The sequence below is a fragment of the Aythya ferina genome, assembly GCF_964211825.1.
Source record: "Aythya ferina genome assembly, chromosome: 11".
NCBI lineage: Eukaryota > Metazoa > Chordata > Aves > Anseriformes > Anatidae > Aythya > Aythya ferina.
Genome location: NC_140307.1, coordinates 13,356,019 through 13,379,939, shown reverse-complemented (window position 1 = coordinate 13,379,939; position 23,921 = coordinate 13,356,019). Strand labels below are relative to the sequence as shown.

Below are 23,921 nucleotides of genomic sequence, written 5' to 3'. Positions count from 1 at the left end.
AACTTCATTTAAGGAGTTGCAAACCAGGTAACAAAGAAGAAAATCTGCTTATCTAATTGTTACTTGGCAGACAGACTTGTACTGTTAAGACCTTTCCACCATGCTCTAACAGTAACACAGTTTCTTGCTCAATAGCAAAATCCACCTAGTCTTGTTGGGATGGGGGTCTTTGACTCAGGTGAAGACTTTTCAACGCAAACCCTACTTACACTGCTCAGCAATAAGTGAAGCAGCAAGGCATAGAGCTTCAGCAGCTCACTAAAGAGAAACAGCTCCTAATAGCATGCTTTTTCCCAAAGGACAGAAATCTGGTCTTCTGCTGTCAGAGCACATGAATAGTTTGTTAAGAGCACCGTTTTATTAACAGTAGCACACAGCCTGTAATACAGTAATCTGTTTTAAAACCTGCCCTGGTCTGATTCTTACAACCCAGGGTTATCTCAGTGTCATTAGTCTGGGATCTTACCAAGCATGTGTAATATATGGAATACAACATGATGCACATAACCCTCATTCATCCACTCTCCTGATAGTTGATTGTTAGCAGGCTTATTTCCCATATCCACTGAATTTAATACTAGAGTCCCACGAGGCCTTTCAGGTTATTAACCCACATATAATCCTAAGAATGAAAACCTAATAGCATATTATCTGTAACCCACATTTAGAAATTAACACAGCAGTCCACAAGCACGCTTCTAGAGTACTGAAACATCTCTAAAACTTAAATCTCTCAGGTCAAATTGGCCTTAACATCATTAAGGAAAATCAGAATTCCCTTTTCCTAAGTGACATTTCTTTGGGTATCTGAGAACATTACATTGTCATCAATTTGGTGGAACAAATGTACTTTGCATGATAAAGCACAATCACAGTAGAAGTTCTTAACATTCCTGTCTTCTGCAAAGAATGTTGTAACTGAAACCACTGAAAGCAGAGCAGTGACTAAGTATCTCAGTATCATAAAACAGATTAATGTGTAATTAAGACTCAGCAGTTACAATATTCATCCCCCACTGCTGAGAAATGACAGATTCTTCCGGAATGGTATTCACAAAGTGTTTCCTTTCCACAAAGTTTAACTGTGTTGTACCGATCCTCTAATATTGTTTCAAATAAAAAAGTAATGTGACAAACAAGCTTCCACCAAACCTTAAATGACCTCACTTAGAGATCTAAGACAGATGCTTTCATGCATGACAGGTTACACTTCCAGCACATGAGGATACCATTTGAACAGATACATAGGAATCTTAAACAGAAAACCAGACATGTTTATAGGGAGGATATACAGAGATTTATTTAATCAGGTTTACTATTTACAGTTGAGATCACTTTCACATACTACTTCGCTACTCTACATGGCTACATTATTTCCAAACCAGTTTAAGATCTACAGTCTACAGTTCACTCAACACATAAAACTGCTCTTCATAGAAAAAAATGAAATATTTCATTATAGAACAGTAGTGCATACATTATACTCCTGAAAAGCCAGCTCATATTTTAAAACACTAATGCTTGAAAGGTTTGATCTCTGAAGGTCAAAACTTAGTCTTATGTACCTAAAATTTTGGTTAGTTTTTTTGTTGTTTTGTTTTTACCATTATATATAAAGTTTACTGGACTTAAGTGTTTTTTGTTTTTGTTTTTGTTTTTTTTTTTTAAAAAGTGACACTGGTGATGGGCAAGGTTAAAATATTTTTCAAATTGAATACAGCTGGCTTTTTTTATATATATATATATATATTTTTTTTTTACAACTTCGGCCAAAGAAGTTCCATGTAGTGAAGGTTTAACAAATTCTCTCTATACTTAAGAATCAGTCAGTTAATGCTTAGAGGTAATCCACCAACATAGGCATACATCCTTTGACTTTCATATCAACCAAATCACACTTAACTTGCAAATGGTTCTGAAATTAGAAAGTTTACTAGCATACTAAAACATTTAGATACATGAATAGCTGGCTAAAACAGTGAAAGTCACAGGTAATTATATGGGTGTGTGTAAAGCTGAGTTGTTTTGCCCGTCACCAGTGTACAGTACAGCTCTCCTCATCTGTGAAAGGTGCGCTTTGACTAAGCTTAGGGCAAGAAAGCTATTGCAGTAAACCTGGCCCATTCACCTTCCACACAAGTGAGATAAGATTGAACCACGTTCCCATTCTCTTCTAGGCGTAGGTTCCGCCAGTGATGAGAAGTTCGTAAGCAGGATCCCGACTCCTTCTACATAGTACTATACAGGCACACAACATGCCCAGAAGCTATGGAGAAAAAAGAAAACAAGTTGAGTACAAAGAAGGTACTTCACGATTTAACCTCTGCACAGAAATTGTCGGCATGCTTCACTGCACCATGAATGTCCATAACACATGGCAACAAATGCATTGTTCTTGAAAAAAGCTTCACTTCCTGCTGCAAAAAACAAACTTCAGCCTTAATTTCTTGAAAGATCCTAGACATGGGTTTAGTCAGCCACTTGGATGCTGCCTCAAAAAATTCAGATGGAAAAATGACTGATTTCTTCCTGAAAGATACAGCTTCAGATACTGCATGTGTTATGAAAGACAATGAAGTGAAATTCAAATACATGAGCCTCAGTTGTTATGATGAAAAACAAAACAAGAAGTTTCATTTTATGAAACTGCTCCACCTTACTTCAAATGCTCAGTGTGTTAGTAAGCTATACTAGAAAACTCAAGGCCAATGTGAATTATTCACTAAAAGTAAATTTCTTGCCATTGAAATTTCAGAGCTGTAACTATGTAGGCAAGTTTGCTAGGAATTTAGTGTTATGATCACTTGATATACATTTATAAGACTTGAATCAAATGAATATGATCAGGGATTCAGAGTATGATTTTAGGAAGGTTGCATTTTTTTGAGTAGATTTTTTTTTGGGGGGTAGGTATAGACTTATTGAAGTTTAGTGATGTGTTCTGAAGTCTGCAATCATTGGCAATAGCTTCTAGTGATGTAAGAAATTATCTTGATTTCTTCAATATGCATACAGGGAAAAAGACTATTCACAGATAAAAGTATTTCAAGACGCTCCTGTCATAGCTCTGGATTATAAAGCATCACCCAGGCTGTAAGTTATTTAAAAAGAACATGACTTGAATGGGAAGCACAAAAGAATTAAACTGGAGACCAGCCAACCAAGTGTAAAGCATGATGTTTTGTGAAAACACGTCACTTGATGGGAAAATTATTTTTTTAAATGAAGTCTGATGCAAATGTCACATGCATAACAAATTTCAGAAACCAAAGCTTAACTGAATGTACATGCAACTTGGTACTTCAGCATGCTGAAAGATACAAGAAGTTTTTAAAATCTTAGTTAAGTCTAAATAAGCAGCGATTAAGAAGCATGATGAAATTTTAGTCCAAGCTTTGTGTTTCCTGGAAAGTAACAAGATGTAAAAATTAAAAATATTATTTGTATTTTATTCTTTGCATTGGATCTATACCCAAATTCAGCTCCGGTCCAGAAATAGCCTATTGGGAGTAACCTAGAGTATGGCCCTTCAGCCTACTGGTAAAAATGAAATCTTCCTTTACTTTCAGTTAGTACTTGGATGGTTCCAGTTCGCAGGCTAACTCCTATAAATGCTATATGCATTATGCTCATGTCAGAGTAATAGGAAGAACTGAGTTACATGAAAAGCACTCTACATGGACAGAACCCTTCCAAAGGAAGAGGTAGCATCCACAATTAGAAAAAAAAAAAAAAAAAGCTAGACTTGCAAGATTTATGGTAAGATTTGTAGAGCTTAGGGATATGGTTTAGTGGGGACTGTTAGCGTTAGGTCAGAGGTTGGACTCGATGATCTTGAGGTCTCTTCCAACCTAGAAATTCTGTGATTAATCTGTGATTAACTCCCTGTGGCTACAAACCTCTGAAGAAGGGTTGTATGCTACAAGCACAAAAACTTTTTTATGCTGACGAAAACAAGATAAAATGAAGAGTGCTATACAAATGTCTCCTTTTTTTTTTCCATTAGTCATTCTAGCCATATATTTCAAATAATAAAACTAGTTCCATCACATTTATGGTTATTCACGTAAAGAATCCTGGTCAATTGACTGAAGACATCCAATTTATGGAGTTGTGTAAAATCCAAAACAATCAAGTACTCTAGCAGACTTATATGATCAGCTTTTGGGTCAATATCAAAAACATTTACACACTTCAGGAGGCTAGCAAGCATATTCCTGGAATTCACTGTGAGCACAGAATGGGCTCCCTAGTATTTTATTCACAGAAATAATTCAGCATATAATTTTCAAAAGATGTGCTAGCATTTCTAAAGCCTTCTTTAAAGCATTTGATTCTGTATCTCTTCAATCTCTACTTAATAATATTGTAAACAAAATCTTTTAGAATTCTGTTGAGGCCTGATAGATGAATCTTTTAAAGCCTGAACAGCATCAAGGAAAGTTTAGACATCTTCCACAGTCAGCAATGTTTTTGATTTGCCTGCTAGCATTAACCATGGCTTATCTTCTTTCACCACATTTCTTCTTTTTTTTTTTTTTTTTGCTCAAAAAACTCACTGGCTGTATAGATATGCCAAATTTAATATCTCACAAATTATCGCTAACTACAGAAGATATCTTTAAGTATGAACTTTGCAGCTCATCAAGCAGCACTTAGCGTGCTGCAGTACCTTTGCTCCCTTCAGGTTGCCTCCAATTTATTCATAGTTCAGAGCTGTCACTGTGTTTTAGACAAGGGAATTACCATACACTTCAAGAGTAACTGGAACACAAACACACCAGAAATTAATTCTATGCAAAAAAGACTGAGTTTTCCCACAAATTAAAATCCTTAGAAAAGTTCTATCCTCATCTTCTCAGTCTTTTCATTTTAAAGAAAGCGATGAAAGCTAGATTTGCTTATTGCAAACTAGGAGGTAAATTTTGAACAGTCTTACCGCACTGCGTAACATACAAACTACAAATCCATTCTGAGCGGACTCTATCCAGCATTTCTGGGAGTGGTAATAGAACTGACCAAAACAGATTATTCTTCCTCTGCAGGACACAGCCTAGGTTACAGGCCATTTGCTGAAGTTTACATTTTTATCTACATGGCAATTATCCTGCAGGCTATTTTGCAGAGAATCATGCTATGTGCATACTTCAATTGTATATTCCAAATCGGAGGATGTCATAACTTGCATCCTAGGTTTTGGGAGGCAACAAAAAGAATTGTTTGAATGTGATTTAGTATTAACTTATCTTAAACTAAAGCCTTCTTAAAACACGCCAATTTACAAACATTTGAAATGTGGAGCAAAGATACAAGAATATGACCTCTGATAGACTTAAATCTGATTACCACTCAGTGAATATTACTAGACAGAAATTTCAAAGGTATTCCTAGCACCCTGTACTCTATTTTATTCAGTTGTCTAAACCAATGCCACAACTTCTGACACATTGTTACACTGCAGCAAAGAAAGAAATTGCTTTGATATTCTTATTTTCTTCCAAGCTGTTTATCCATGTACTTTTGCCAATAGCTTGATTACTGACACTTGGAGACAAATCAAAGCGTATCCACTGCAGAAAGTATAAAAACACCATGCTTGCCTAGAATTGATGACCCAGGAACAACAGAAGGACACAAGCGGTCAACATTTCCATTCTACTTGTGGTAGAAATTCTGGTCCAATCCCAAAGAGGATTACAATAGTGCTGCACTTTAGAGTAGACCTATGGATCAACCTGCAAACTTCAGCATTGGGAGTAATGCCTCCTTCTCTCTATTCAGCTCACCCAGCCTCATAACATACATTTTCTCATACGTAAAAATCTGCCACAGTAACTATGGTTGTGGAAATACCTTCATTTTAATTACAGAAATATTTCAGTGTTTGAACAGACTAAATACATGTATTGCTTTAACAGTTAAGATTTTAAGAATGATAATTTAAAAATCTTCCTTTGGAAGACTAAGCAGAGATGTCACCAAATTTCAAACTTCGTATCTGAAGAAATCTGGTTCTGGACCATTCAACATTACAGCATACACTGTTACATATGATTACAGCCTTGCAGTGCAGCACTGAAATAGAAATTTGGCTATTTTCACAAAACTGTTTGCAAAGGATTATTTACTTACCTTCAAACATACAAACCAGCTCTAAAGCTGGTTTTGAAAATTAAAGTGCTTAAGCTTCTCAATTCAACAGGAACAATGTTTTCTGAATTCAAATGCTATTAAGGGCATAAAATTACTTCGAAATCAGTTTTTAAATCCCTTGGGATTTCTCAGAGACCATAATACTGACACAAACTGAAAATATGATTAATGTACTAAACCTGCCTGATTAATGAAAGCACAAAATTTTGATAGTACAGAAATGTTTAAGAGACACTGTCATATAGGTTTGTTTTTAATCTTAGTAAATAATGAGATGCACATTAGTTTTATTTCCCCAGTTACTTTTTATGACCAGAGAAACTACAACAATTTGGATTCCTATGAGAGACAACCTTCATTCAATTTTAAGTAGCTGCTGTCTCTAGCTTAGAGCTTTTTTTTGTACAAGTACAGCACCTTCAAGACAATGCAAAGATCAACCCAACAAAAGCAGAACATGCTATCGAAAACCCTTCCTTATTTTGTGGGTGTCAACACTGTACACATGCCATGAAGCATACTTAAGCTGATGTACCTCTAAAACAGCATGAAGCACGAGCCATCTGTCTCAAAGCTGTAAATTAAATACTATACAAATTCAAGTGTTAAATGCTTTCAGAGCACATTGATAGATACTTGATGCTTACAGATAATCAGTTTTCAAGATGTAACTTATTTACATTCTAGTTAATTACTACTGTTAATGTTCAGCTGCCTTCAAATCTAACAATGCACATTCTTCTCACAGTAGTTTTTAAACCAGGCTTAGTTGAGAAGTTCTGTGTTAAGGTGTTTAGGTCCTTTTGACTGAGGCTCATCTGTCTCTCAAACCAAGTACAAACCAAAGCTGTTGACACCCTGTACATAACTGTAATAACCTGGACAGCAGTTCACAATTTCATTTGAGTTTATAAATAAAGAATATTCGCTTACCTGAATAGCAGCAAATGCTAGTGCTGCCCAGATGACATACATCATTATCTCTTGAAGCTTCTTTACAACCAGAGCCTCACAGCCCTAAAACAAGTAGGCTTGTTATATATCCTTCTGGCAACCACATTTAGATACACAACAAAAACCCTCAAAAGCATCAAACAGAGCACAAATATAAAAAGTTTTTCTTTAGATGACGTATTTATTTCCTATTAATCATAATTCCTTTCACCCCAAACTTTACAGTTCCACTAAACAGAAAATTAAATGATTGTCAGCAAAAGCACATGACCTGTACTTTGCTCTAAGCTCATGTTTTGGCTGTCTTACCTCAGAATAAAGGTCCATTGGACGGGTCAAACTGCCAGTACAATTGCTGAGAGCTGCTTTGCAACAGCTAAGTGGAACGCTGTTGTTCTTAGTTTGCTTGAACCAGATAGTGTTCTCCCAGTCTGTGTAGTTATGGATCCCACAACAGCGCAGCTGAAAACATACAGGTAAAGATTCACCATGTTTACCAATCATGAAGTTGGATGAGACAGTTCTAATTGCAATACCAAAACCATGGACATATTAAGGTTTGGTTGACTTTATTACTTCAGTAACAGACGTTCTTTGACAGCATTATCAAAGTAAATCATGGACTGAATGGATTATTAAGTAGCCTGCAGCCTTAGGTCATTGAAGTCCTTAGAAAACAGACTGGAAATGCCAGTTCTTGGGGAACATTTGATAAGCCATTTTTGCTTTGTGCCCCCAAGACAAAAAATGTTATATTTACTGCTCGAAACAGCTCTATCAAAGTTTATGACAGATGCTTGAAAAAAACTACACTCTCTGGATGTAGTCCTGGCATGAACCAGAGTTTGTTCTTCTCACAAGACTTCAATGCAGAATTGAAGTTCATTTTATATGGCTGCATAGATATGTGGCTATGCGAAAGAGGAAGCCTTCAAGAATGAACCAACTGAACATACAGTTCTGTTCAGAGCTGAAGTTTCATATGTACAGTACAGTCTCAGAGGTACCGCCCTAAGGATTAGTTTATGAGCCTGTCCTTCATTTCAGGAGGCAATTTAGGCAATGTATTAAAAAGTATTATCATTGCTTTCAACATTCTAGGTATTTAATATAAAAATATTAGGATTTTATTGATGCAGTTCGAAGAACGTTGAAAGCTCCTGCATTTTCCATAATTCCCCCCCTCCCCATCCAGCAACTCACAAGACTAACATTCAGCTAGACTCTAGAGCAATTTTCTTCCCCAGAAGGTTCTAGATGAAACTGCACAGATAAGAGCATGCTGCAAAATCCCATTGCAGAAAAACAGAAGTACTAAATACTTGAATACAAATACTGATTCACTGATAACCCCCACAAAGTACACCTTCCCACCAACAATTTCATAATTTTACTCATCATAACAGAGTTCAGTTATTTATTGACTGCTGCTTACTAAGTTTGTCAGAACTGCTGAAGATGTGTCACAAATAGCAGAGTAACATAGCACCTGCGTTTTATGGACAGAAAGGACTGAAAAGCTCCAGTAAAATTACTTCACACATCTGGCAGTCTCACCTGCCTCTGTACGTAGTCAATGGCACGACTGGCTGCATCAGGATTTGTCCCATTGTATCCATTGTATACTTTCTGAATGCTGTGATCAACTTCATCCTCCACCTGCAAAGCATTAGCAAAGCACCAGCATTAGCACACCAACAAAATAATTCCACTACTAATTACAGAACTCAAGAAACCAAGACAACTTGCTAGTATCTTAAATTAGCATGCTCTGGTGGTATAGCTTCTTAAAATTATGTCCTGACTTCTGCAAAGATATCATGAGCTTACAACCAAGAAAAAAATGTGCAGCTACATTTGGTAAGATTTTAGACAAAGCTTTGCAATGCATCTCAGAAAGGAAATGACTTCTACTATAACACCATGGGCATAACAGCAGACACTGTGAAGAGAAGAGCTCTCTGTAAGACCACGTATTCACCTTTCCACTTTCTAGTCCTTGAAAGTTCCAAACCAAAACCAGCATAACCATCCAGGCTAAGTCATTTTGTTAGGAACCATGAGGATATCATTAAGTCATGTGGCCTGTTCTGCCCCTTCTGATCAAAGCACTGGAATTCCCAAAGACCAGCTCTTTTGGCTGACTATTCTAGCTTACAGTGACCAAGGTCGCTGTTCAGTCCGCCACCCCCATGCTTTCTGAGAAATGTTGGTGGCAGTACATGGTACATAGCAACAGCTACTGGAATAGCTCCTAAAGCTACTGCAGATGAGTCAAGCTGCTAAAGATGCTGTCAAGTACATGTGTTTAAAAATGGATGCCACCCAGTAATCATCACTTGTCCCCCAAAAGACTTCTGATAATTCCCACTTCAGAGGAAACCTTACTAGAGCCTTTCAAGTAATAAGTTTCAGTATAAATTGTTCCTTAAATGCACAGGAAATTTGGTGTTGCCAAAATTTGGTACTAGAGTAAGATTAGAAAAAAAGAAGTCAATTCAGGGCTGTTGCATTCAGTGGGAATTATGTGCAAAGAACGTTCATCTCAGAACCAAACAGGAACCGAGCGAGCATGTTCTTTAGATCACAAGTTATAGTAGGAAGATCTTGCCAACGCATCGTTGCAAAGAGAAACTGTTTGAAGAGAAGAATTTTCTGCAACAACAGCACAAGCTTCATTTCCCCTCACAAGAATGCTTGTTATCTTCACAAGCAGATCTGTATCAAGACACGACTTAAAGTCAATCTAGCCTTTGCAGGCAGCTTCTTTCAGACCCATTTGAAATCAGTTATGATTTAACTAACGATTGTCCTGATTTCAGCTAGGATAGAGTTAGCTTTCCTCTTAGTAGCTGGTATAGTGCCATGTTTTGGATGTAGGATGAAAATAATGCTGATACCACACTGATGTTTTATTTGTTGCTGAGCTGTGCTTACACTAAGTCTAGGACTTTTCAGCTTCTTGTATTGCCCTGCCAGCAAGGAAGCTGGGGTGCACAATGCATAAGATGGGAGACGACAGAAAGAGAACAGCTGACCCAAACTGACAGAAGAGATATCCCATACCATACAACATCATATGGTATAATTCATATGGGGTGGCTGGCCAGGATGGGAGGGGACCACTGCTCAGGGACAGGCTGGGCAGTGGTGGGTGAGTAGTGAGCAATTGCACTGTGCATTGCTTGCTTTGTACATTGTAGTATGATTATCATTTCTCTTCCTTTTCTGTCCTATTAAACTGTCTTTACCTCTACCCAAAAGCTTTTCCTTTTTTCATCCTGATTCTTTCCCCATCCCATTGGGGGGAAAGAAGCAAGGGGGGCAGTTGTGAGCAAATGGCTGTGCAGTGTGTAATTTCAAGTGTGTAATTTCAGACAGGCTAGGAAAGAAAGATATATGCATCTTCTTCTACATGCTCTGAATCCTGTTAACCAGAGATTAGCAAACTGCTTCTCTATCCAGATCAGAGACATGGTAATTGCTGCACTACACTGTAGCACACCAGCTCCGCATGTATTGGAGCAGAAAGCAATCATTCAAGCTATCATGTAAGAACTCAACATGCTTCCCTTTCTCCAGGAAGCATACAGCTTTCCTCAATTGCTTCTAAGGACTACTTTTACTACCAACTAGAGTCCCAGCTGATCAACTCTGCCAAGATACTTGAAACCTAATGCAGACTGTGAGAATGTATCCTTAAATTAAGTATCTTCAACAGAACATTACTGTTGAAGCAATCTATTCTGTAACAAAGATTAATAACACACAGATCAGGGTCTTCTTGTTAGCTGCTTATTTGAAGCAGTTTTCTTTCAGTTAACAAAACAAGACTAAATTTTTCCTTAATGCTTGACACTGCTTCTTCCAGAAAAGGCAAGCAAGCAGGACTGAACTATGAAGTCCTTTGTTGCTTATATAAATGCAGATGGGCTAAAAGAAGGTCAATGGGGCTTTAATTCACCTTGCTATTAAGACAGGACTATAATGCCATCAAGTATTTCACAGCTATAACTTTTTTCTGCTGATTTTTTTCCTGCAACATTGACATGCAGACAGATACAACAGTTGGTGAAACTGCAAGTTAAACTTTTATTTTCTTCAAACTACATTGTGGTATCTCTAATGGCACACGGTATACTTTTACCATGTTATATTGGTAGAAGCATATTTAATTTCATTTTTCTGGCCCTGTTTTCTGAAATTCCATTAATAAAACTGTGGGAGAAGTCAATTTCTTTAGCCACACCCCCACAGCCGTTGCCAACAAGCTGCATAAAGCTAGACAGTATACATTAACACATTCAGTCTATTTGGCTTGATTATTAAGCAGTGTTAATTCATAGACAGTAAGCCAACATTTAAGCTAGGGCATATTGTTTTGATATGCAATATGTTCAAATACTGTGTAACCTAAAACGTGCACTTAGTCAAAAGCATAAATAGGCTAGAAAGCCATCTGGAAAATTGGAAGGTACTAATTACCTAGACTCCCTTGTAGCATTCAATTGTCATCGATATGTTCCATGCAGGTTTTTTTCTTTCCCTCTGAGAAAAGCTTCAGCTTTGCTTTCAGGAATATTGCTGTTCTAAATTTTAAGATATTGATCTCTAACAGTTTTCCCTTAATGAATATCCATTTACAGTTTTGCAATCACATACAGAGAAGGCTGAAAAGGCTACACCTCTGTATTTTGGTCACAGTTTACAACAAAACATTTCTGAAATTGAGAGGTTATTACCTTTGCTCTGTAGATGTATCCAAGAACGACCACCACAACTTCAGTAATAAAAACCAAGAGCAGGATGATCACAAACTGTAAAATACAATCCAGGATATTTATGCAAGTAATTTCACACATTTTTCTGAAAGTCTCAATATAGCCTTTGCTATTTATTATACGTCTTTTAGGGTTTTAACTCAGCAACTAACCTAAAGCAGGCAATTAAGTTGACCAAATGGGTCCAGAAGTAACTTAATTCAAGAAGCTTTAATGCTCATAGCTTCACCAAGTAATACAACTTAAAACTGCCTAGCCAGGCAAGTGCTGATCATTAAGACCAAAAAAATGTAAATTGGATGTTTTAACCAAGTGCTTTTTTCACTCTTATATTAGATGAATAGGACTGCCACATCACACAAGTGACCCAGACTGTTACTACAAGTTGTAGATGGATTAAGGAAATGTTTCTTCAGATTAAGCCCTGAAACAACTAACAGCAATAGCAACCTATGCATTCATCTTGGTATGTTTATGAACACTTCAACTGTTAAAGAAGCACACACAGCATCCAAAAGCAACAAAATGGAGACAGTTTAAAAGCGGTCTCTCTCCTCTTCTTCTCCTGCCTAATACACAAACTGAATCTGCAGTTAAAATGTTTGGAAACATACGACAAATTCCTCGAAACTAAGAGTTCAAATTAAGCCATACAGAGAAAATTTAGGCATCATAACCACCCCTAGTCACTCTCAGTGCAATACACTTAACACTAGAAGGCTCCTGGCTGGCTCATCCTTCTCCTTCTGCAATTTTAGCTTTTCAATCAGAACAGATAAATGAGATTTAATTATCTAATTAAGTCATAACTTTTTTTTTTTTTTAAGATGTTCACTGTTCTAACAAGTTGAACTTGAGTCTTCTGCTGCCAGAATCAGCAAATTCAACACCATCATTCAAAACAAAAAAAAAGAAGGTGGTCAGAACAAAATACAAGGCCAACATTTAAGACAATAAAACAAGACCAAAAAACTTTTAAAACTATATTTTACAGAATCAATTAAAGAGGAAAGGAACAGACACAACACGCAAACACCATCATACGCAACTTACTGTAGCAAGTCCACAGCGACTTTCTCGAATTGTGGCACAACACCCAATAAGTCCAATAATAAAAAGAAGTGTTCCCACAGCTATGATAATAACTGCTGGAATGAGCGTGTAGACGTCTTCGAAGAAGTGATCATAGTCGTCATATGTGATGAACACATAGGCTCCCACGTAGCACAGTATGCCTGCTGCTGCCTATAATAGACACAATAACTGTAAGTTTATTTGAAGACTAAACCTTTCTGCAAGGCTACTTTGCAACAATTATTTTATCAAATAACATGAATTAGTGCTTTTACCTTTTCTTAAGGCATCATCACTAGATTATAGCACATGTTTGTTCAGAATACCTCAAATGGAGAACAGCCAATTCCAGCTTCCAAACTACATTTCATCTAGGCAGATTCAGTTCTGACTGCATTATGGAAGCCTTCTGATGCATGTAGTTAAGAAATGAGGGTAACCAAGCAATGAACATCAAAATCTTGCTCCCTTTTCTTCTCAAATACTTTCCCTCCTGTGCTATGAACTTAGCTTTTTACACTTACAAACTACGTAACTTTGATAACAGGATTTCAGGCCACTCAAACAGCAAGTTGTTTGTAATTGAACAGCTTTTCAGAACACGCATGCAGCTTTTACCTGCCATTTCCTACTACTTATTCCTCCACTTTGCCTTCTGACTACTACCTATGATTTAATGTTAGGACAGAATGGATATATGCATTGTAGACTAACTTCTGCTAGAGGCAACAGCTTTTTTCCAAGTAAAAGATACCAATTACTGAACGACTGAATCAAATACCTACAGACTTCTTAAACTGGAAGTTCTGGCAGTGACTTTCTAAAAAGAGCCATTGGATAAAAAGGTCTTTTGTTAAATGTAGAAAAAAACATCACATCAGGTTACTACCATATAATAGCAAGTAAGTCCTGGAGGGTTATATGGCCTGAACCAAATAATACCACCATTGCTACAGAGTTAAGCAATCCTACTATCCCTTAAAATGAAGCAATTACATTCTATTGATTTGCAGTGACAGACTATATCATTAGAATGCTTCATGTTACATACTTCCCTGGTGTCACAATACATACAAATCACACTGCCTTGCTAGGCTGAGCTAAAAACAGCACACTCAGAAGATGCAAAGACTAAGCCATGATCTGGGGAATTTAATCCTGCTGTAAAGAGTAGCATCCCCTTTACAATCCAATTCACACCCGAGGAACAGAAGTACATTTAGCTGGAATATCACGCACTTCAGCTCTGACCTGAGAAAGCATACAGCAGGCTGCATCCCTCCTGCCTTCCTTCCCAGTGGTTTTGTTACCACCCCTATCCATGTGCTGGAAAGAAGAGGGCAGACAGATGTGCACACCTAGCTCCAGCAGTTATACTACTATAAGGCTGCATCGTACTACAGTAGAATCAAAGAACCAATAAATAATTCAGACCAGAAGGGATATCAGGAGATCATTTAGTCCAGTTTCTTGCTCAAGGCAGGGTCAACAATGAATTCATACCAAGTGGCTTGAGGCTTTGTCCAATGTCTTGGAAATCTCTAAGGATGGAGACTCCACAGCCTCCTAGGCTGTTTCACACTCCTCAGCGTGGCACAGAACAAGAGAGGTGATCAGAAAACTGCTGCCTACCATTTCAGCACTGTTTGCTACGATTCATATTTAGTCTGCAATATTACTGCAACTATTTCCCACAAACAGCACTGCATAAACACTGCTAGCATAAAGCCTTACATACAAAGAATCCTCAGCAGCACTTTGCTATAGGAACACTAGCTCAAAGAAAAAAGGATTAAGAGTGAGCTCAGAAGTACCTTCAGTTCTGTGTGGATCTGAACATTGTATTTCTCCTCTACCTTTATGTATGCAGTGAGGGTAAGTGTGTATACTCCGCAAGAATCTCAAAGCATCCAGAAGGCTCACACTCATCCAACAAAAGGTGCTATGGAGATACAGCAGTAATGAAACTGAAAATTAAGTCAAATACCAAAAGTGAGGCATCACCAAACAAAAAAGGGAGTGAGCTAACTATTAAGATTGCCCCTTTGCACAAAACACATCCAATTGCTAATCCAACTGTGGAAATTGTGCCATGTTAGGTACAACATGGCAAAACTCTCTATATACTCTCTATAAGTACATTAAAGTAGGCTGCAGTGAGGTGGAGGTTGGTCTGTTCTCCCATGTGCCTGGTGACAGGACGAGGGGGGAACAGGCTAAAGTTGCACCAGGGGTGTTTTCAGTTGGATGTTAGGAAGAACTTTACCGAAAGGGTTGTGAGGCATTGGAATGAGCTGCCCAGGGAAGTGGTTGAGTCACTATCCCCGGAGGTCTTTAAAAAGACATTTAGATGTTGAACTTAGTGATATGGTTTAGTGGAGGAGGACTGGTTAGTGTTAGGTCAGAGGTTGGACTCTATGATCTTGAGGTCTCTTCCAACCTAGACAATTCTGTGATTCTGTGAGAACGCAGACATGCAATTTCTGTAGACAAAGCAAAGATTCAAAGTAGTGTCACTGAGCAATGGCATTGCATTAACTGTAGCCTAGCAACAAAGCATTTGAATGACAAGCCAGTGAGGTAATCTGTCACTTCGAAGAATTAAAATGCTTCTTAGAAATATGGTATTTTGTAAGGTGGAAGAGAAACAGCTGCAGCTGGCACGAGCCATAGAAAATATACCACAGAAGTGTAATCAGACCCACTTGTGAGCCCCTTTGTCTTTCTCCACAGGAGGATGTTTAAGCAGCTCCCTTCTTTTCTAAGAAAAATCTGGATCATAAAGGAAGACTTAAGATTCCTGATAACTGGATGTGCATGTACATTAAAAAAATATATTTGAAAGAAAAAAATTAAACATTAAGAAGCCATCTACACATGTTAACTTTCCATCCCTTTGAGATGCATACATTTTTGAGAAACTTTTTCCTTTCCAGTATTATGCTTAAGATGAGTCTAGCTAATAGAGTCTAAGATACTAACAAGCATCAAGTGCATTTTTTTCTTAAAGAAATTATTTTATAACAGCTGGCAATGCATGTTCCTCTTTAGACTCCTCATCTTATATGAACGTGGTCTGAAGATATCACTAAAACCTTTTCACACGTGGAACTAGAGTGACTGACCAACCATGACAGCATTTGTCCTTCAGTTTTGCTTCTAAAAGCTGTACAACTGGACTTTCTGTGGATAAAGCTGCAGAATTTTGGAAGCAGCAGGGTGGATTCATCTGTCTGAAAACTGTGTGCTAGAATCATGAAGCAGAAAGTAAAGACATGGCCTCTGTGCTTGAAGCGGCCACCTAGTCAATGAAGTCAGAACTCTAACTACCCCTTCCTCAAAATCACTTCAACAAATAATCTTCTAGAGAAACAAGGCACCTGAAAACAAAGCCTGCCAGAGTTTTCATATTCAGATCAGTTTTAAAAGCTATGAAGATTCAAATTCTTTTCCTCCATGTATTACAGTTGAGCACTATTACTGAACAGGTAATCTGGTCTCTTGCAGTACTATGAAAAAAATGCAGTGCTGCCCTTCTCAGTCACAGGAAAAAAGTTTCAAAGCCTTCCCTTCTCATTCCATGTCAGATATGTGATGCTTAGTGTTTTTCTGAGCATGCCCTAGATCAACAAGGGAGGGTAAGGAGAGGTACCTGTATCAGCATTTTGGCTAGAATTAGGAGAGTCCTTTTGGCGGAATCCTTTTTGCTCATCTTCTGACAATTTTCATTAACTACCTTTTAGCCAGCATCATTAAATGGGCTTGGCATGTACAACAGGACCCCATTTAAATGAAACTAAGCCAGAAGATCTGGTCCTTAGCACAAAAGGTTTTGCTCCATTTCTATAGTATAGCACTGTGTTGTATGTTCAGATAAATAAAGCATAAATAGTGTGATAGGCAAAGAGCTAGGTTTACCTATTGCAAGTATATATTCCACATTGGTCAGTGCTGTACCAGCTGAGATGCACATTTCCCTCTTGAAGTCCAAGAATGGTAAAGTTGAACCTATGCTTACTGTTTGTTTTTTAAACACAGCTTCTATCTAATCTGAAGCTGATCTGAGCTTGTCATTTGCTTCTCAAAAAGGGAATAATGCAGAGAAACTAAGATCTCTATCACAAGGATAATTAAAAAACATAAACCAATCCAATTCTCAATGCTTATTATTCTGAAGAATAAAAGGTAAATCAACAGAATACTAAGCATGCTCAAATTAAACAAATATGGTGGCTTTTTATTCACATCTATTTACAATCATGCATTTCTCCTATCATTAAATACATGAACGGCATACAATTCAAGTAAGTCTTTGATAAGCAAGACCTGAAAGAAGAATTCTCTAATAAACTGCTCAAGGCTCTGAATAGAGATGGCAACAGCTCCTGAATCTGCGCCAGGTCACATGCATGCTCCAGGGAGCCAGCTGGTTATTCAGCATTCACACATCCCTTCCGAGCTGTCTGCAGCTAACTTCAGTACTGAACCTGACATGGCATATGCTTATTTTAGGATGAATTAACCTTTAAAAAGACTGCTGAGGCAAGTACAGTCAATGAAAACAGTTTGCTGCAAAAGGCTAGAACACGTAGATACCCCTTTCATAAAATTTACTGATAGACCTCAGAGATCAGAAAAGCTTTGTATAGTTGCTTTGGCATGGGCCTCTAAGGAACTACTGAAAACATCACAAGCATGCAAGTAACTGGAGGGAAAACTGGAAGATCTCATGTGCAATGCATACAACAACAAAAAGAGAAGTATTATAGGTAAGAATATTTAGAATCTGGGAGTTCTCCCTGTCTTTGGGCTGGTGCAATAACATCGTCCTAAACCCATGTCTGTTTTCCAGAAGACAGCTTTCACCTTTCACATGCACTGAGTTGTACAAGCCTACTCACTGTCTAGACAAACCCTGAATCATTTTAAGTAGGCTGCAAATTAAGAACTGCCTTCATACTTCCAGTAATCCTCATACATAGCAGCAGCTTGAAAGCTGAAGTTTTTGCTCCTTAGGAAGATGCCTGGAAAATAACAGATCCAGACTACTGGTTCTGCTGACCATTTGTTTATCAATAGAAATCGCAGCTCCATTTACATACTATTGCTTTCCTACACTACCCCACTCATGTTCTTCCCCAACAAATCTGGAGGGAACTCAAAAGACTTATCTCTACAAAGCACTGTCCTTGGTATTACTTTTGCTATTGGACACTCCGGGGACACAGTAAGACCCAAACAGAGACTTACTTTTTTTTTTTTTTTGTACTCTTTCATTTACCTGGGCTAAAGAACACTCATCTCTCTGGAATCCTCATTTTATTCACTGTTTTTCTTAAAACAGTCTCTGAACAAGCAAATGAAGGTAGCAGCAAAGTATCATATGCTAGGAGAAACCATTTTCACCTGATATCTGATTAGGTAAGAAGGTATGTCACCCTTTTTGATAAGGACACTGAAACCTGAAAGACAATAAGTGCTTAGAACTGCCAACCCTACCATCACGGATGGGTAAGTTTCGGTGGTTATACAGATACCACTCAGCCCAAAGACTTGTCATTCCACTCCCAAAGTATCTGTCAAGACTGTGATTGTAAAACACATCTATGGTGTACTCTGACATGCTGTGTTCCCAACCTATTGCTTTATGTTCAGGCTTCAGTGAATCTTTTAATTCTCACTGCCCCTCTAGTATGTTGGGAATGTGCATTTTTAAGAAAATGCCATGCACTCAAGACTTTAGGGGTCTACAACTGTATCTGTTTCATTCTTCTTAACACCTCCTTTTTTCCATGCACGCCAATGACATTTTGTACCTGCACATATATATAGGCATTGACATCATGGGTTACTATCCAGTTTTTGGACTTCTTGCAACAGCACACTACAAATTGTTTCTTTTTCACACTACTTTTTTCTCCATTTGACTTCTACTGTATTTCTCCATCATTTTCTGACCTGTTCAACACACTAGGATATTCACAGCCTGATTACTTTCAGATACAAAACATTTTCCTCATGTTTAATTTTTTCACCTTTCTCTCCTTCAAAGTTGAGTTTCTCAGTTTTAACCTCAAAGACCCTAAAGGATAAGGCCCTCTACTGTTTATTTCTCTTTAGGTTTCTCTCAGCACTTTGCTACTCTTTATCTCCCTCTCCAGTTCCTTCTAAAACAAATACACACTCACTTGACATTCTTTTCTCTACTTGCTTAAATTGGTATCCATCCACCATAAAACCCAATGGCTTCTGGACCACTCCTCTACTTCTTTCTCATCAATAATTGTTTACATAGAAAACTGGGCTATGGCTCCCTCTCAAAAGCCTTTGGGAAAAGAAAATTAGCAATTCCATCTAATCTTTCCAAGAAGGGCAAGTTTGAACTGATGCTTCCTATCGCTGCATTTATGAAGTACCTATAGGCTTAAGCATTCTTTGCCAAGTTATCCAAAATTCAAATGAATGTTTCATAAGATCTACATCATACTATTCTTGATGACTACCACTTTTTTTTTTTTTTTTTTTTAAGTCAGCTGCATGTTCACAGCAGATATCCAACTTTCTATACAATAAACTATGTCCTGCTGTGAGAAGGCAGTTTCTCCAGCTCATTTAAAAAAACAGGCCACAAAATAGTTTTCATAAGACTATATAGAAACAAGATTTTTTTTAATGATGTCAACCAGAAAACTTAATAAATACCAGAACAGGACTTCTCAGAACGTGTAGAACCACTAGCAAATTCAGGGGAGTTTGGGTTATTAAAGTTAGAAGTCACAGATGACGAATGTGTACAGCTATGACCTAGTAGCATGCTGCCTTTTTCAGAAGCCTTGAAAGACAAACATGGAACAGCCGTAAAATTATTAGAAATGACAACCTATTTGACTCCAATACTGAAAAACAAGAGAACCTTATTCTTAATGATTTATGAAGGTTTGTGGGTATAACTGAAGGCACTGCTCTTTATGCCTGCTGCCACAAACAGGGACAGCTTGTCTTGGCAGAAGTCTTTGGCAGTACCATTTAAGCTAGCTTGCTTCTCCCAGCAACAATTTGTAGCAGCAAAAAGAACTTGCTATTGCCAACATGCTTTTTCTGTATTAATTTTACAGAAACAGCCTTGTCAACTGCAGGATTTGTTAATATGAAATCATACCTGCACAAACAAAACTTGATGTTTTTTCTTGTTGCCAGTATTTCTAAACCCTAGACATTACCAAACAGTACTATCTGAGAACTTCTGAATTAAAAGAAATGATATGAGCTACTGCAATACACACTCAGAAGCCTGAGGTAAACATCTCACAGCACACTGCAATAGATTCATACTGAATAGGAATAGTATTGTGGCTTCATACAAGCAGAAGTTCCATCAACAAAACAGTAGAACAAACCAACGCTCTTTACATATAAGAAAGCATCACAATTTAAGCTGCTTCTTCTGTTCTTAAACACTTCTTCAAAACTGAGGTGTTTTTTTGACACTGCTGTCATACTGATCTAATAGACATAGCTGTTGTTTAGAGGTGTGGTCCCACAGTGCTGTGCTCCTAAGCTTTCTCTTGTTTCTTGCCCTTACCTTATATCACTGTGTTCATTTGATAGCTGTTCAACCAGGATCATCGAATTAAATACACGTAAGTTCATGCCCAGCTTTTCCTAGGATTAGTTTTCTCCTGGAAACAGGACTAAAGCAGTTAATCGCAGAGTTAAATGCACCCTGAGGCCTGCCCAAGTAAACAGCAGAAACACAGGCCTTTCCAGTAACAGCCATAGCACTTCATACCCCACGGCTTCAAATTACCTTATGGATGGCAGAGATCAACAGATAATAGCATCAAAAATACTTGAAGACTTACAGTAGATATCTTAAATTTTCTCATCTATATATCATTAGGTTCACAGTATCCAAACAACAGCTGATACTAAGCAATTTCCCAACTCTCTTCTAGACTAACAGCCCATCAAGTTAAACATAACATAGAAAATAGAACTAAAGGAAAAAAAGGACCAACATGTTTAGTAGTCATGAACTCAGAATGCATATCATCATTATTATTTTTAACAAGTTGCATTCTAGACTACAGAGCATAACAAGAGAAGTCTCTGCTTTTTCTTCAGGCAGCAGAAGTGGTAATTTTCTGAGCATCTCACATTCAGAAGACTCAACTATAAAAGCATTCTGAACATTCACACCCTCCCACAAATTTTAGACCCATGGTAAGGGAGAAGTTACAATCATATAATGATAAAATATCCTGAGTTGGAAGGGACACACAAGAATCAAGTCCAACTTCTGGCTCCACATAGGATCACCCCCAAAAAAGGATCAAACCATATTTCTGAAAGCATTATCCAAACACTCCTTGAATCCTGATTTGCCTGGCTAGTCTAGCAGATCTTTCAGTGACTTCATCAAAATAATCCTAAGTTTAAATGCAGAAGCAACTTGATATATCTACAGACCATGAAGATGACGATGATCATGATGATGAGATTTATATATGAAACCCTAAAGAGACATATTAAGTTTATAAAGGAAATTAAATGAGGTTTCAGAGTTACGTGACAAATTATTGGCTATTGATTATTGTCAGAAGTCTCAGTGCAAATCTGAATGATCTAATTACCAGAACTGAAACTATGTATGAATAACAATCAAAAGATTTCTGTAACAGCACAGAAGCAATTAACGTTTAGTGACCATCTAGTTGACAATGCAACATAGACATTCAGCTCAAACACCAAATGAAACATGCTAGATCAAGAATTCAAATGCTTCCTTTCTCTTCTGCTATTTAAAATGAAGATGTGCTACTTTTGCTCAAAGTATGCAAGAAAGACAAATGAATTCTTTTCCTATTTTTAGCACGTAGCTTGGCTAAAGAGGCAAAACACGGATTTTGTGATTTTCACTTTTTGGGAAGCATGCTTTTATCATTCTACATGCAACTTAGCAGCATGGCTGTTCAGCTGCTTGCCTGTCAGAAAACTATCCGCATAAGCTGACTTCTCACTTATGGTTTGCAGAATACATCAATGGCATTTTAATTTGACATGAAATACTTTGTATCTAAATACAATCTGTCCTGAATCAAGTTTGTCTCTAAACTAAAGCCATTAAAAATGGAAAAGCGCTCCATTCAGCATTACACAAAATAACTTCTGCACTTATCTCTGTTTAAGCTGGATAACTGCACTTGCAATTAAATTATTAAATCCAGCAAATAGCAAGCAATACTTTTCATATTTATAAAACATGAAAACTCACTAAAGTTTGGGGGGTGGATGAGAAATTGCATGCAGAACGCATTCATTTATTAGACATAATCTAATTTAAACCAGCAACCAAGGTGAAAAAAAAAATACTTCAAGATGCAACGCTGACTACCTACATGTCCAGTGAAAAACTAAGTATTCTGTAGCAGCCACCAAATTACCTTTTTTTTTTTAATGCCATTTGCACATAACAAAAAGCCACACCCTTCAGAGCAGATTCCAAACAAACGGCTGTGCTAAAAGATTGATGCAGCTACATGATACTTCAAAGGTAAATAACGGAGCTAATACACCTCAGTGAAAATGAGCTATTCCTAACATGCTCCACTTAAAAGTCAAATATGCCTCACACTTACTGTTCATGTCTCTGAACAGCTGTATACACAGATGTCAGTGAGACTGCACAGGCATGCATCTTGCCTGACCATGATTCGTGTTTAGGCACCCAAGAGAGACATTCCTTTGTAAAAATTTAGACAAGAACATTTATCCTCTAACATTTGTTAGCTTTCATATGGCTTTCACTATTAGTTATTCCGCTAAATATAGCTACTTTTTTATGTTCTAATATCTTGTTACCCACTACCCTTTTTTCAAAGCTGAAATCTTTGAGCAGCTGGGACAACAAATCTTCTGTTCCTGAAGCTGGGATTACAGGATGAGAAACACAGGATCTAAAACCAGAAAAGGAATTCTTAAAATACACAGATAGCCTTAAATGTGGTTTCATTTATGCACACATTGTTCTGAGAGGGCACTTGTGACAGTGAGTAAGATGTCAAACTACAGCTTGTCATGTTAAGTCCATCCTCAGAAAGGGGTTTTACAGCAGCCTACTGTTGCACCAAGCCCACAGCCAGCTTACAGGGTTGTCTTGCTGGCTGTAGTTGCGGCAGGTTTAAGCAATGTGTAAATAGCACGATGCAGCTGTGCTCACTGGAAGAAACAAACCACAAGACTCACTGTTAGACTATTAAGTTACATGTGTATCACAGAGCTGTCCTAAACCATTGGGGAAACAAAAAAAAAGCAACATACTACATACTTACCACTAAGTACTTAGAACAGTCGTGTTAGATAGAAGGCCAAAAGCTAGGTGGCTGTAACAGCTCTTTAAAGTCTAAGCCGGCAGACCTGAAAGCCTCAATAACGCGGCTCAAGGTGTATTCAGTTACACAAGCGTCTCTCGTGCTCTTTACACCGTCGCTACCAGGCTGTCGAGGCTCCCTCCACCTCTCAACTTCGGAGGCGAGGGCGGCTCGGCAGGGACGGGCTGCGCACAGCGCTCCGGCACAGGTCCCCAAGGAGAGGGCACGAAGCGTCTGTCACACGGCCTTGAACCAAACACGGCAGCGGCACAGCGGCACGGGGACGCTCCCAGCCGCCCGCTACCGAGGCCGGGACGGCGCCCAAGAGACGCGGCCCCTCAGGGCCCCCGGCCCGCGGCTCCCCGGCCCAGGCCCAAGGCCTCCCCCCGCCCCACAGGAGCTCCCGCCGGCCCCGGAGGCGCCCAGACTCACCCAGAAGATGAGGTTGAGGAAGACCAGGACGGTTTTGGAGGAGGTGATGCCGCACTGCCCCATGGCGCCGCCGCCGCCCCTCAGCCCCCGGCCCCGCTCCGCGCCCCTCGGCTCCGCTCCGCCGCCGGCCCCGCCCCCACGTGACCCGAGCAAGCCG

At 38.4% G+C, this 23,921-nt stretch overlaps 1 protein-coding gene across 1 annotated transcript; it reads right to left on the bottom strand.

Moving 5' to 3' along the window:
• Window positions 1-1,274: 1,274 nt before the first annotated feature.
• Window positions 1,275-23,911, bottom strand: TSPAN3 (tetraspanin 3). Its single transcript, XM_084532661.1, has 7 exons — window positions 23,765-23,911; window positions 12,942-13,133; window positions 11,850-11,924; window positions 8,665-8,766; window positions 7,417-7,569; window positions 7,087-7,170; window positions 1,275-2,266 (listed from the first exon to the last, which is right to left on the bottom strand). Exons 1-7 carry the CDS (start codon window positions 23,825-23,827, stop codon window positions 2,174-2,176), a joined length of 762 nt encoding a protein of 253 aa, XP_084388787.1. The 5' UTR covers window positions 23,828-23,911; the 3' UTR covers window positions 1,275-2,173.
• Window positions 23,912-23,921: the final 10 nt, after the last annotated feature.

Excerpts from the sequence above, each read along its gene's own strand:
- TSPAN3 (XM_084532661.1), bottom strand. The coding sequence starts at position 23,827 with ATGGGGCAGTGCGGCATCACCTCCTCCAAAACCGTCCTGGTCTTCCTC. Across the intron at positions 7,570-8,664 it reads TTGACTACGTACAGAGGCAG|CTGCGCTGTTGTGGGATCCA; the intron begins GTGAGACTGCCA and ends GTATGTTTTCAG. Across the intron at positions 7,171-7,416 it reads CAATGGACCTTTATTCTGAG|GGCTGTGAGGCTCTGGTTGT; the intron begins GTAAGACAGCCA and ends TACTTGTTTTAG.